Raw genomic sequence first — 13,642 nt, forward strand, 5'->3', positions numbered from 1 at the left:
CAGTGGTTAAGAATCTACCTGGCAACGCTGGGGACTCAGGTTTGATCCCGGGTCAGGGAACTAAGATCCCACATGCCACAGATCAACTAAGCCTTCAAGCTGCAACTACTGAACCCTCAAGCCACAGCGAGAGTCCAAGCACCGAAATGAAAGATCCCACATGACACAGCTAAGACCCGATGCAGCAAAAAACAAAACAAAGAAACCTCACCTACTAGGTACTGCCCACACTTTTGGTTCATCTTGTTACCTTGCTGATTTTAAATTAGTACATTTTATATCAGTCTGTTGTTTTTCATTACTTCAAGTCAGAATCCCTGAGTCAAGTCAACTCTGGGAAAGTGGTCCCCTGTGCCTTCCATGACCCTCCTGTTAGCAAGAATTTGGGAAATAAGCCAAGTTTTCTTGGTAAGGAAAATACTTGTCTCTTCTGGAGTTCTCCATCTCAGTCATCTGCGAGGGGATAAATGAATTCAGCCTGCCTGCTTGTTTAACAACTTCGCTCTAACAGACGAGGTATCTGGAAGGGGCAGCGTTCTGTGCTGGAAGATCAGACAGACCTTAGTTAGATGGGAGCAAACACACCCAGAGGCATGGGCTCTCCCTGGCCACTCCCGCTGCCTGGCCACATGCCACAAGCCTAGTGGCTCAAAATGCAATGGCTCTTATGAGGAATTTATAGCTGTGGCCTATTTTAGCTGCCTTTCCCGGTCCTCTAGGATTTAATTAGCTTTTTTACATTCCTCAGTCCTTCATAATGTTTCTCAAACAACATAGAAAGCCTACAGAATCTACCATCATCAGAAACTGGCCTGGCCATCTCCTCCAGGGCTGGGCAACCTAGTATGTGTTTAATAAAGATGTTAAACCAATCAGATCACATATCACTTACATCCTTCCGAAAGGGGCCTGCTTCACATCTCCTAGTCCTTACCCTCATCCCACAAAGCATCTACCCTTGAAGATCCATGAAGACCTGTCTACAGAGAGTGGGGCCCAGGGATGTCTTGGCTGCAAGTTGACAGTGAGCACAGATGCTACAAAGTAACTCTCTGTACTTGTCCTGGGGATGGGAGAATCTGGTTTCCTCATCTGTCAGGCTCATCCCATTTGTCCTTGAACCTGTCAGAGCAGGGCCTCCCTCCCCCCGCCACTTCTTACAGAGACACACTGTGAACTCAACATTTGAGAAGTTTACGGTTTCTCTGAAAAAAATAATAAACTCAATCCCAAGTGAGATTCGCTGCAGCCCAGCTGCTGAGAAGTGAGACGACTGTCCTCTGGCCTGAGTGACTTCACCCTGGCCGTTCCCCAGAGCAGGATGGAGGATGCAACAGGGACGCCCTTCGGAGCAAAACCCAGAGGTTCACAAAGGTGAAGGCTAGACTGAACAGATTTCTCTCTCTCCTTTTTAATGAACTGATCTCTTTTCGCTGCCCTGGGTCTCCGTTGCTGTAAGCAGGCTTTCTCAAGCTGCGGCGCGTGGGGACTGCTCCCCATTGCAGAGCACAGGCTTCTCACTGTGGTGGCTTCTCTTGGGGCGGAGCATGGGCTCTGGGCGTGGGCGCTCAGTAGGGTGGCACACAGGCTTAGTTGCTCCCAGGTGGATTCTTCTTTTTTTTTTTTTGTATATGTGCTGCCGAAGCGAGCACCCGGGTGGATTCTTCACCACTGGACCGCCAGGGAAGCCCTGAACAGATTTCTTATGCGGCATTTTGAATACTGTAAGTTCTTTATGCTGTGTTTATTCAACATTCTAAGGAAGTAGAAATTAATTTCAGTCAGTTCAACTGGGATTACCACTCAAAGATCATGACCCAGGATGTGCTCTTTGCAGGGGGGCTGCAGAGAAAGCCCCTCAAATCCCAGAAGGGTGCTTCTGTCGAGAAACAACTGTCCTCGCTGATGTCCCTGGCCCCGTGTGCATGTCCTGCTCCTGCCTGCTGTCCACAGGCCCCTCCCCTGCCCCACATCACTCACTCTGCGCCCTCCAGGGAAACACACGGGTCACGGCCCAACAGTGAGTCATGAAACAGTTCCTGGAGCAAACAATGTGCATTAAAAAATTGTAACGGAATAGAAAAAAATCAGAATGAACCACTGCACGGAACATGGATACTGTCTTGTGCAATTTGTTTTATAAAAATACAAATATATATGTGGAGACAGTTTCCTATGTATCTATTAGTTAAGATGCAAAACGTGGGAATTCCTGGTGGTCCAGTGGTGAGGACTCAGTGTTCTCACTGCCGGGGACCCAGGTTCAACCACGGGTCAGGGAACTAAGATCCTGCAAGCCTACTGGAGTGGTCAACAAAAGATGTAAAAAGGCATTTTTACTGTAGATCAAGGTAAAGAATGTTTCCATGACAACTTCATCTACTCCTTCAGCTTCAACCATCCTAAGGCCCCTCAGATCTATTAAAGCCAAGCCACACTTTTCCTGAGCTCGTGCCATGTGCTTCTCATGGCCTACAGGAAATGTGAACCGAGAAGCTGGTCACACAGACATCTCAAGGCCACACGTCTAACACTGGACTTGTACGATTCAGCTCTCCCTGTATTCCTAGTATACTGGCTCCTATGCTCCGCAGTGTTCACTGTGGTCAAGGCTGGGATGCAGCAGTGAGCACAGCCACAGCCCCACCTCATGGAGGAAGCCAGGGAGCAGAGACAGTGACCCCAAGGGGCAGGTTCACAGAACTGCACGAAACCCCGTCTGCTTTGGCACATGTGATGTGGGAAGGAGGCGGGGTTTGTGCAGAAAACCAAGTCGGCAGCAGTCGAGCCTGAGCTGAGCCTAGAGACAAGGAAAGCCAATGAAACAGTTTAAGCAAAAAGGAATGACTCCAGCTTATGGAAAAGGAGGACAGAAAATGCCCCAGAAGAGGGGAGTTTGTTAGGAAACTGCCACCATATTTAAAAAGGCTGGTGACGGCCACAGGTTTGACAAAAGTGGATGGATTTACAACACTTAATCGAAGTTAATTCCACCAATAATGGACACATGGACGCACTGATACCCACAAGGTCACTTCTGACGCACTTGAGACAAAAATGCACAAACTGAACTTCCTCAGGAGAAAACACTAGACAAGCCCAAATTGCAAGGAAGTTGACAAAACAACTGATCAGCACTCTTCAAAAGAGCCAAGGTCGGGGAGGACACAGACAGATTAGGGACGGATTAACGGAGACGGGGACACGGGGCCCAAATGCCCTGTGGGGTCCTGCCCTGGATCCTGCGCCTGGAAAGGGACATTACTGGGGCAGCTGATAAGGAGCTATCGCAGATCAACGGAGACAGGGACACGGGGCCCAAATGCCCTGTGGGGTCCTGCCCTGGAAAGGGACATTATTGGGGCAGCTGATAAGGAGCTATCGCAGATTAACAGAGACGGGGATACGGGGCCCAAATGCCTTGTGGGGTCCTGCCCTGGATCCTGAGCCTGGAAAAGGACATTACTGGGGCAGCTGATAAGACCTGAATACGGTTTACAGACGGGATAGCAATACTGCACCAGTGTTAATGAATTCTGATAACTGTATTGTGATCACAGAAAAGGTTAATGTTTGAGGAGCATGGATGGGTACAGGAGTTCTCCGTACTATTTTCGTAAGCCTAAAAGTTTAAAAAAACTGTTTTAGCTCAGTTAGCTCAAATCCAGCCTTCCTGACACCTGCCATACAGTGGGTCAGCCCTGGGGACACACCCTGTGCAACACTCAGCACAGGGGAACCGTTTCCACCTTGTATCTGTGGCCAGGGAAATAACGGAAGCCATGTGTAAGTTAAAAATTCTCAGAAGCCGCATTTAGAGAGTAAAAAGAAATAGGTGAAATTAATTTTAATAATATAGTTTCGTTAACACAACAGATCCAAAATGTTAACATGTCGTCAATATAAAAAGCTACAGGCATTTCATTTTCCTTTCTTCTTGGTGCTGTGGCTTCACACACTGGCTGTACCTTACACCTGGGGGACATCTGGGGACATTCAGCTACCGGCTGGGTGCTGGTGTTCTCACTCAAGACACCTCGGACAGGCACTGAGCTCCCCAGGTGAAGGAACTGAGCTTTATTTCTATTTCGTGCCCATCACCAAAAACTGATGAGAATTTAACCACTTAGTTAACATGGGCTTCAAAACAAAGACCGAGACCTCCCAAGACCACCCTGCATCCCCATGAGCCTGGGAACTCACGGGCATGGTGGATCCATCCTTCTCCATCTTCTGACACGGATCCTTCTCGGTGCCTAAAACATAGAGGGTCATTTTTATAGTCATCCCGAGAGGTGGGTGCCCTTCCTTTCCACTGAGAGACTCCGGAAACCCCAGTGTGGGCCTGGAAGGACATCTATGGACCCCTGAACCCCAGTGTCTCAAGACCCTCAAAGGCACACTGCATTCTGTTGCCCGCTGTGCTGTGTTCAAAGTCCAGAACGCCCAGAGGAAAGAGGCGCTCAGGGCCAGCCGGCCACAGGCAGAAGCGTGTCCTCAAGTGGAGAGAACGGCAAGACTGCCCCCTTGTGTCCATTAACAGTTTTGCAAATGAGCTGTATTAACCACAGGATCATTTCACAAAAAGGAAAAGTATTTTATTATCAAATTGAGGAGAGAATCTACAATTACAAGTTATTATTTGTGATTGCACTGTCAAGAGTGAATTATTCAGAACACAAATGTGACCGTTGGTATTCCACTTAAAAACCCTATACTCAAAAGCCCTAATTCCTCAGGACAACCTTGCCTCGAGTTCCCACTTGCCCAGGACTCACAGAGAACTGCTGGGCATTTTAGCCGTGCAGCAGGTTCCTTCCCATCCCGGTGAGAGATTCCCTACGGCGCCTCTGCATATGTGTCCATCAGGACCTGGCCCAAGGTGACCCCTCAGGAACAGCTCAAGCACGGCACATGCACACCCTCCCACCCCATGCAACCGGGCCTCTGCTCACTACTCAGTCATCAACAGGGCTAACAGGAGTAGCTGTTCTGTTAGCAGAACCTCAGCTTTGTAAGCTTCTCCCAAAGGAACCTCCTCCTGGTGAGGAAGGGAGTAATTCAACAGATATGGACGAGGCCCCTACACCAGGGAAAACTTGAAGATGAATCATTCACAGTCCTTAACCTCAAGGAGTTATCAAAGATGACCTTCTGTAACTACTACACGGAACGGGAACGGAAGAAGAAATGCAGTGGGAACCAAGTGACTTTTCTGAGACAGACCTGCAAGGAAGGGCAGACTTTCTACAGGGTGAGGGTGCAGAAGAGCATTTCATACATAAGAAATAAGTGTAGGCATGAGTCCTCGGAGTGAGCCTGAGTAACAAGTAAAGGGGCACAAGGGGAAAAGGCAAAAAGGGTCTTTAGGGAAGATGTCAAAGCAGAAAGAGGCCTGGGAAGAAACTGGAACAGTCCTTGGAGTGTTTATTTTACAGACGGGAAACTGAGACCTTGACGGGGGGCGGGGGGGGGTGATGGTGGTGGCTGGGGAGATAACTCTTGCAAAGTGCAGATTTCCACCTGCTTCTCTGATTTGATAGATCATGATCTTTTAAAATCTAAATATAAAAGCCCCACATTAAATTATGCTGCTGAAGATACTGAGTTTCCAATAATGGTTAATTAAGTCAGGAACATGGTGCCAAGCACTTCACAAGTCAAGGTTAAGGCCACAGATACAATCTGGGACCTGGCAAAGGGCCTCGGATCTAGAATGTTCTAAGGTGGAAAACAGCAAGAAGCTTCAGCACAGGGAACTACCTGTGCTGCCTGATATAAAACAGATAAACAATAAGGAACTACTGTATGGCACAGGAAACTATACTCAATGTCTTATAATAACCTATATTGGAAAAGAATCTGAAAAATACATATATATACACACACACACATATATATTACATATATATATAATTGAATCACTTTGTTGTATATCTGGAGGCAACACAACATTGTAAATCAACTGCAATTAAAAAAAAAGAACACCATCTAGTAAGGAGACATGAGCTACTATGCATAAAGCACTGTAACCTAGGCCTACATGTGGAAATAACTGTATTTGTTAGTTACTGCTATTTCTGTACATGAAACAAGGAACTCAAAAATCACAACATGGCTGCAGATCACCACACCGGAAGCTGTGGCCAGAGTGAAATAAATTATTAAAAGAAATCAAGCAGTCCCACACACGGGTGTCTCCGCACACTCTGCCACACTTATCCACATGTTGCCTGGCATTCCATGGATGCCCCTTGGTGTCTCCTCTCCAGGCAAAGAAGCAAAGCACAGACCAGCAGTCTAACCTGTCCTTCAGGGGGCCTGGTTCTCCAATTGCTCTAAGCTGCCTCCTTGCCCTAGGCTTCCAGGCATTTTTATGCTTATGTATGTAAGAAAGATGAAGATTTGCTTCCGTACCTGCTTCTGAGGATGAAAACGCATGACTTATGGCAGACACGGGAACATTGGAACATTCAAAGTACTCCAGGTCGTCCTCTGGCTCACCTTTCCCCTCGGCCCCAGTGGGTTTCTGACCCGATGACGTGGATGCCAGCTTCTCCTCATCGGTAGCATGACCGTCCCTGTTAGAAATGTCTGAGATCTGGGAGATCACTGCTCCTTCATCCTGGGAAAGGCAACAGAGGCGATGCTACCATTTAGGAGGGGAAACTAAAATGTCAGGGATGGCAAAGCAGCCGCCATTCTATATGATGCTCTCCACGAACCTGGGTACCAAACCAAGGAAGAAGCTGCAGCCTCTGAACCATGGAAGGTTGTATTTTCCAGGGCTTACCCTCTGTGATTCAACTCCAGGGTTTGAAAAATTAGGCTTTTCTAGCCTAAATTATAAGAAAGAAGTTTAAGTGGCCCAAGGCAGTGGTTTTCATTTTTGCTCCAATAGTTACTAAATTACTTGGGAGAATTTATGTACTCCATTGTATTTTCAGGTGACATCTAAAACCTTTCAGTATGAGTTTGAACAGTCTCAAAGGATATAATATCTGCTATATATTATTTATGTGCTTATTTCTCTTTCCTTCCAGTTTTATTCAGATATAATTGACATACAGTACTATATAACTTGAAGATGTACAGCATAATGACCTTACACACGTCATGAAATTATTAAAGTTCAGAGAACATCTATCCTCTCATATAAACATAAAATAAAGGAAAAAAATTTTGTTCTAAATATTGATTTTGCTTATTAATTCAATCTAGTTACTCTAGTGATCCGATACTTTATCATTTAAAATTGAACATGAAAAAATAAATAAAATTGAACATGAATATGCTCTTAATGCTCAGAAATTTACATCATTCCTTTTCCTCTATAAATAAGTATTTCCTCTCTACTTCCATTAAGAAATTATCCCAAAGAAATGTATTTGCATGCCTGAAAGTCTTTTAAAATTCTGCTATAATATTAAAAAAATTTTTTTTCTACAAGCCTAAGTCTTTAAGTGTCAACATTTTTTTTCTTCTGGAGAGTTATTTCATTTACAAATGCACAATTTATTCTAAAAATATTAGTGTTTGGTAAGTATAGTCAAACACAAAAGTAAATTTTTAAAAAATGAAAATTATAACATTTTGTTGCACCAATTTTAAAAACTTTTACAAAGTAATATGTTATTTTTCTGAAGCAAGTCCAAGGTAAATTTTTCATGTGGTATTTTCAAATTATCCTACTATATAGCATAGGGAACTCTGCCCAATGTTATGTGGCAGCCTGGATGGGAGGGGAGTTTGGGGAAGAATGGATACATGTAATATGGCTGGCTGAGTTCCTTTGCTGTCTACCTGAAACTATCACAACATTGTCCACTGGCTTTATTCTAATATAAAATAAAAAGTTTAAAAACAAAGGCAAACAAACAAAAAAAAAGGTAAATTTTTCATGGTTCTTTTTGCCTGCTTTTTAGCAGCATTTGAAAGTGGATAGTTCATACATTTGTAATAGATGAAAAATCAAATTACAAATCTCTTTTTCTTTAATTTTAAACTATGTACCAAGTTTTTGATCCTAACTATGTAAGTTCAACTTAAAATGCATTCTCTTAATCAATGAATGTATTTCTGTAATGGTTATATTGAAATAAAGTTTTAAAAAGGAAAAAAAAGCACTTCACTGCAATCAAATGGGCCTGGGTTTGGGGGGGTTTTATTTGTATTTCCCAATTAATTCATATAGTCAAGGATAAATATTCACTGCTAGAATGAAACAAAGGTCAGCATCAATTTTATTCCTGCTTTCCATTTTTATAATCAATTAGAAGCCAGAAACCTTACTAAAATAAATAAGTGAAACAGAAGAAAGTTTGATAACAGAAACATCTCAATTCTTTGAATCCCTTTCCAAATTATGTACCAAAAAATTCTATCATCAATAATTTTCTTTTTAATGGAGATATAAGTGACATATATCACTGTGTCAAAAGTTATTTTTAATCACATATCAGCTGACAATTCAGGTTCTCCTATTTGGTGGAAAGCAATGAACTGGAAAACCATCTGACTTTTAAAAATATATTATCCAGTCAGTGCAGTCAATCACCTTAAAACTTACACGAATATTTCAAATCCCTCTTTGGTGCTCAGAGGTTCCATATCCAATAGTACAACAATATGATGGAGAATGGGTGAGAAGGAACTTTTCCCCCAAAAAAGTGGAAACAAGTAACTGTGAAGGAACAGGATTCCTTTGTCTTATAGGGCCCTTTCTCAGATCCACTTAGGAAGTCAAGGGCCTGGGAATCGGCTTCCTTAAAGTGGAGTACTCAGATCCCACTGGAAAAATCTTCGTTAGCCCCACCCTCATGGGGAACACTGGTCTAAGAGATAAACTGACGAAAGGGACAGACTTACCTGAGAACACCCATCCAAAGCAAGAGACTGGGCTTCGTATTTCTTCACCTTACAGCCACTCCTGGGGAGAAACAAACAGAACACCAGGTTGGTTTGGCATCACACGGACAAGCTCCCAAGCCGTGAGATGGAGCAGACAGCGGTGTGTGCAGAAACCAGCCAAAGCGCACAGCCCCACACGAGTCACACCGCCACACGTCAGAGACGGGAACACCTTCCCACCTCTGAACCCTCTCCCGAGAGACAGGGCAAGCGAAAACTGTAATTCAGTGATCCCCTCGCTTGTTTCTGCGGGATGCTAAACACCAGCTCTCGGGCCCCTATGGTTTTTAACTGCAACAGTGTTCCCAAGAGCAGCCCCAGCACCTGGAGACGGCGGGTCACATGATCCGCGCTCACCTGGCTTTGACAGTCACCAGAAAAATTACCACGCCGGACTACATTCTTTAAAAATTCTTTATTGTGCTAAAAGCCACAGAAGTCTGGTAAGAAAGCTCCAGACCTGTGTGCTCACAGAGGGCTGTGGGCAACAGAAAGTATGAAGATAAAAATATCTGAGCAATCTGTTACCGCTCCTATTCAGTAGTAAGATAGAAAATGAACGTCATGGCCGGAACTGGGGACACTCACACCGCCCGCTATGTTTAAACTTGCATGTAATTTGTGATCTGAAGACTAGTCCAGATTCCATTCTGTTTTAATGAACCTAAAACTTCCAATACCACCACTGACCGCCCCCCTCCCCCCCGCCACATCACCAAATTGCAAGTTCTTCTCGTTTCGTGGGACAAAAACAAAGAGCAGCATACACGGTACCAGAATACGGACCCCAACCTTGTCAGTACCTGATTTTCTTTCCTAATGCCTGAGTGTCACCCTACTACCAAACTCAAGCTGAGCTGACTCAGTAAAATGTATCCCCTGTGCTCCAAGGCAGCAGCCTTATATCAAAAAAGTCAACTGTTCCTGACACTAAACAGCACAGCAGTTTCTCAAACCACCACGGGGATGACCAGGCGGCCAAGCCAGCACGCAGCATCACAGCGCCACACAGGGCGTGCCAAGCCAGGGACGCAAGCTCTCGCACCTAAGGTGGGAGGGCCTGTCTCCAAGCCTTTGGGTACAGATGGCAAGGTTAAGCTGACTCATGAAGTGGCAAATGAAATGCGAAAAGTCATCAGAAGATTCAACTCAGAAAGGGAAGCCAACATGCTGTGGAGAAGATGGTCCAGGGAGGGTGGGGGAGCCAGAAACAGCAGGAATACTTACAACAGAAAACAGAGAAATTTCACTTGTTCAGTAGTCCTGATGCACCAACAGAATTAGAGACGGGAAAGAGACAGACAGATGAAGAAAAAAATCATGTAAAGCCTGGAATATTGATCTCTGGTCTGGCAGACGTAAAGGCTGCAAAGTTCTATGAGATGAGACAGAAATTATCAATGTCAGATTCTTCAACATGACCACTAGTGAGTGAATGACCCTCAGGAGTAAGAGAGCGGTGGGAACGCTCAGAAACGCCACGCGGTCAAATTTAAGGATGAAAAGCAAACTATCAAACAGTTGTAAATGTAAAAAAAATAACATTACTGCTGAGTATGTTTACTCTTAAATGTCTAGTCATCCAGATTAAAGACAATCAATGCATGAATAAAAATATAACTGAAAATATATCTGCTTATACCTGTCAGTGTATATCACTAAGAAACTCAAAGTGACTTTACCTAATTTATCTTATTTGCCCAACAAAATCCCAATCACAGGATGATCTGTTTTATTTCATTTTTACTATACAACAGTGACTACATTTCCCTGTGCTATGCATTAGGTCTTTGCTGTTTATTTTATATACAGTAGTGTGTATCTGTTAATCCCAAACTTCTAATTTACCCCTGTCCCCCCACCTCTGCTCTGTAGTAACCGTAAGATTGTTTTCTATGTCTGTCGGTCTACATCTGTTTTGTAAATAAATTCATCTGGATCATTTTTTCAGATTTCACATACCGAGTGATGTCATATGATATCTGTCTTCCGCTATCTGCAAAGTCAGTGAGATTTTGATAGACGTGGCCAAGAAGATTTAAATATCATTTGAAATTTAAAAAAAAATTTTTTAAGTTAAAAAGAAAAGATCATTGAAGAAAGTTTAGCACGTATTAAACTGTCTTCATACTGGATGTCTCTATATTACGGGAGAAGAATCTGAGACGTCAGTCGTATCATCTTTTAAGAAGCCACACGAGGATCCTGTTATCAGAATTTTGAACTCTCTGCTAGGTGCTACCTACTTCTATCTGTTTACTTCCACTCTTTTCTACAATAATGGAATTTGCTAAATAAAACCCCAGAGTTACAAAAGGGGTCGAGCACCTTTCCCCTGTGGAAAGAAGACGGAGACAAGAGTCTTGGTTGCATAAGTTTTTTTTTTTTTTTAATACATAAGGGAGGAAAATGCTAGCAAGTGAGGGAGGCATGGCTGGGAGAGGGAACTTCCTGCTACCGAAAACAGATGTAGGATAAACCTTCCTCCCTTTGGATTTAGTTTTATGCCACATGAATGCACGGGCTACACACCTTCAATAAGTGACTGAAACAGAGGCTCCCAATGAGCCCTTATCAACCCTGAGAGGTAGGGTCACTGATACTTAGAGGACCCCATATTAGGAAGCACCGAGGCAAAGACCTGGCCATCGCACCCTCCAGGCCACAGGTAACCAGATACAGGGAACTAACCTGAGCCACAGAAGAGCACCCTGAGGACACCTGATCAACAATATTTTTTGGCAACTGTTTAACTGCCTGTCTGGCTCAGCAACCACTTAACAATCAAAGAACAGAGCAAGAACAACAGATGACCTTTCATTCCCTTCAGACATGGTGGGGTTACTCTGAGGCTGTTGAAGATCTGAGTCAGATTCAGGCAACTGGTTAGAAGATTCTTGATTCTTTTTGGAAACTCACTTCCTTACTGATAAGAGTCAGAAGTTTGACCAGGAGACATAAGAATTCACAGTAGCTGTGAGTGGTAGGCTTGTTTTCAATAGGAACCACAGCTTTTTGTTCAAGTGAAAAGACTTATAGAAGCCCCTTCCCCCATGTTACTGACACAACACAGGTAACCTGCAGCCCCGGGAGCTTTGTTCCATCCAGAGAATCTGCAGACGGTGGCTAGCACTGATCCTTGAGTTCTGTCTGTGACACCCCACAGCTCAGACAGGATTTCTGAAAACTATCAGCTCTCTACCTGCCTAGCTCATGATATTCTTTTTTTTTTTTAAAAGCAGGAAAAAACGTATCCAAGGTTGGGGGTGGAAAGAACTCAGCGGAATAAGCTGAGGATTCAGAAGCAAGGCAGACATCTAAAAAGGAGACCTCTGGCATCTCTGATTCCACAGCAGAGTCAGGCCCAACAGTGAAGGCTGCGTCTGAGGCTACAAGCTGTGTGTCTGCCCCGGGGCCCTCCCCCCAAACCAAAAGCAGTGGCCAGACTCTCAGAATGGACACAGAACACAATGCCCACGCCCGGCCCCACTCACGTTATTAAACGCGACTTGGCCTTCTTGGGTGATTCTAAGATTTCATTAACTTGATCACCGGCGGGAGAACCAAAGTCACCGCTGGTGAAAGTCACACTGGGTTTAAAGGGATCCGCGGACTCGTCAAGGTGGTCCGGGTCAAAGCAGCAGGAGCCCTGGGCGGAGAGCGGGGGCGAGTGCTGCCGCGCCAGGGGGCCCCCGCGGGGCCGCAGGGTGGGGCTCACCCCGGGGCCCGGCTCCGAAGGCGCCCTGGCGCCAGGAACCTGCGGCAGGACTCTGCTGCCCGGTTTCCGGCCAGCCTTCCTCGGGAGGCCTCTCCGGGACTCCGCGGTCTCCGTGTCTTCGGCGAAATCGAACTCGCGTTTCAGCGGGGGGCTCCTAGTATCCTCCGGCCGCTCGGCCCCCGAGTCGTGGGCATCTCCGCCTGGCGTTTCCATCATCTCAGGGCCACATTTCTGGCTCCCGACCTTCCCATCCTCCCCGTCGGGCCGCACGCCCTCCGGGGCAGGGGCCGCTTCCGAGAGCTCGCCGCCCAGCGCCTTCTTCCGCAGGGGCACGGGCCGCGGCTTCCGCAGGCGGCTCCGGCAGGCCCCGGGCTCTGGACGCGGGCTGCCCGCCCCGGGGTCGGCTTCCAGGGCGGCCCCCGCGGTCATGGCCTCGCCGTCTTGCGCGTGCACAGCCGGGCCGAGGAGCGCGGCCGAGCCGGGCGCCCCGGGGAGGTCCCCGCAATTCCTGGATTCTATGGAAAACGGCCTCACGATGGAGACCTTGCTCGCATCATGTTCGGGTTCTTCTCTGAAATCCCTGACTGAGCGAGACCCGCTGGCGGGCGGCGCTGCCTCCTGTCCTGAGGGTCTAGAAGCAGCCGCAGATGAACAGTTTTCAACCACTTCTGCTACCAGCTCTTCGTCCACTTCTTGTGAGTCTGAAACAAAACACAAAAGCCGTCGGTTAACAAATGACCTTTTCGGCATTAGTGAATCTTCTCTACTAGCTGAAGCCACACAGACAGATGGCAGGCTATCCCCATTTTGCTTTTACAAGCATCCCTAAGGTTCTGTATCGATGGTGCTGAGGCCTGAAAGGGGCGCACTGGTGCTCCGCTCTAAAGGGTGCCTGTGTATTACCCAAGTCATGATAATAATTTACCAGGACTTCCTTGGCATTTGGTGGCTAAGACTGCACACTTCCACTGCAGGGCACATGGTTCAGTCCCTGGAACTAAAGATACCCCATGC

General features: G+C 45.9%; 1 protein-coding gene across 7 annotated transcripts in view; it reads right to left on the reverse strand.

The window, feature by feature from the left end:
- The window catches only part of TACC1 (transforming acidic coiled-coil containing protein 1), a 93,324-nt gene that overhangs the window by 18,273 nt on the left and 61,409 nt on the right, over nt 1-13,642 (reverse strand). For 2 of the 7 annotated variants that reach the window (XM_055416628.2, XM_055416627.2), the window contains exons 3-6: nt 12,405-13,329; nt 8,869-8,929; nt 6,505-6,625; nt 4,204-4,256 (exon numbers count right to left, since the gene is read on the reverse strand). In XM_055416628.2, coding sequence (XP_055272603.2) covers nt 4,204-4,256; nt 6,505-6,625; nt 8,869-8,929; nt 12,405-13,329 — 1,160 coding nt within the window. Of the gene's footprint in view, nt 1-4,203; nt 4,257-6,417; nt 6,626-8,868; nt 8,930-12,404; nt 13,330-13,642 lie in introns of all 7 variants that reach the window. The other 5 variants (XM_055416626.2, XM_055416625.2, XM_088832502.1 and 2 more) reach the window with 3 other exon arrangements.

This window comes from Moschus berezovskii, chromosome 26 (genome assembly GCF_049115385.1).
Source record: "Moschus berezovskii isolate FMDL1 chromosome 26, NW_MosBer_1.0, whole genome shotgun sequence".
Lineage (NCBI taxonomy): Eukaryota > Metazoa > Chordata > Mammalia > Artiodactyla > Moschidae > Moschus > Moschus berezovskii.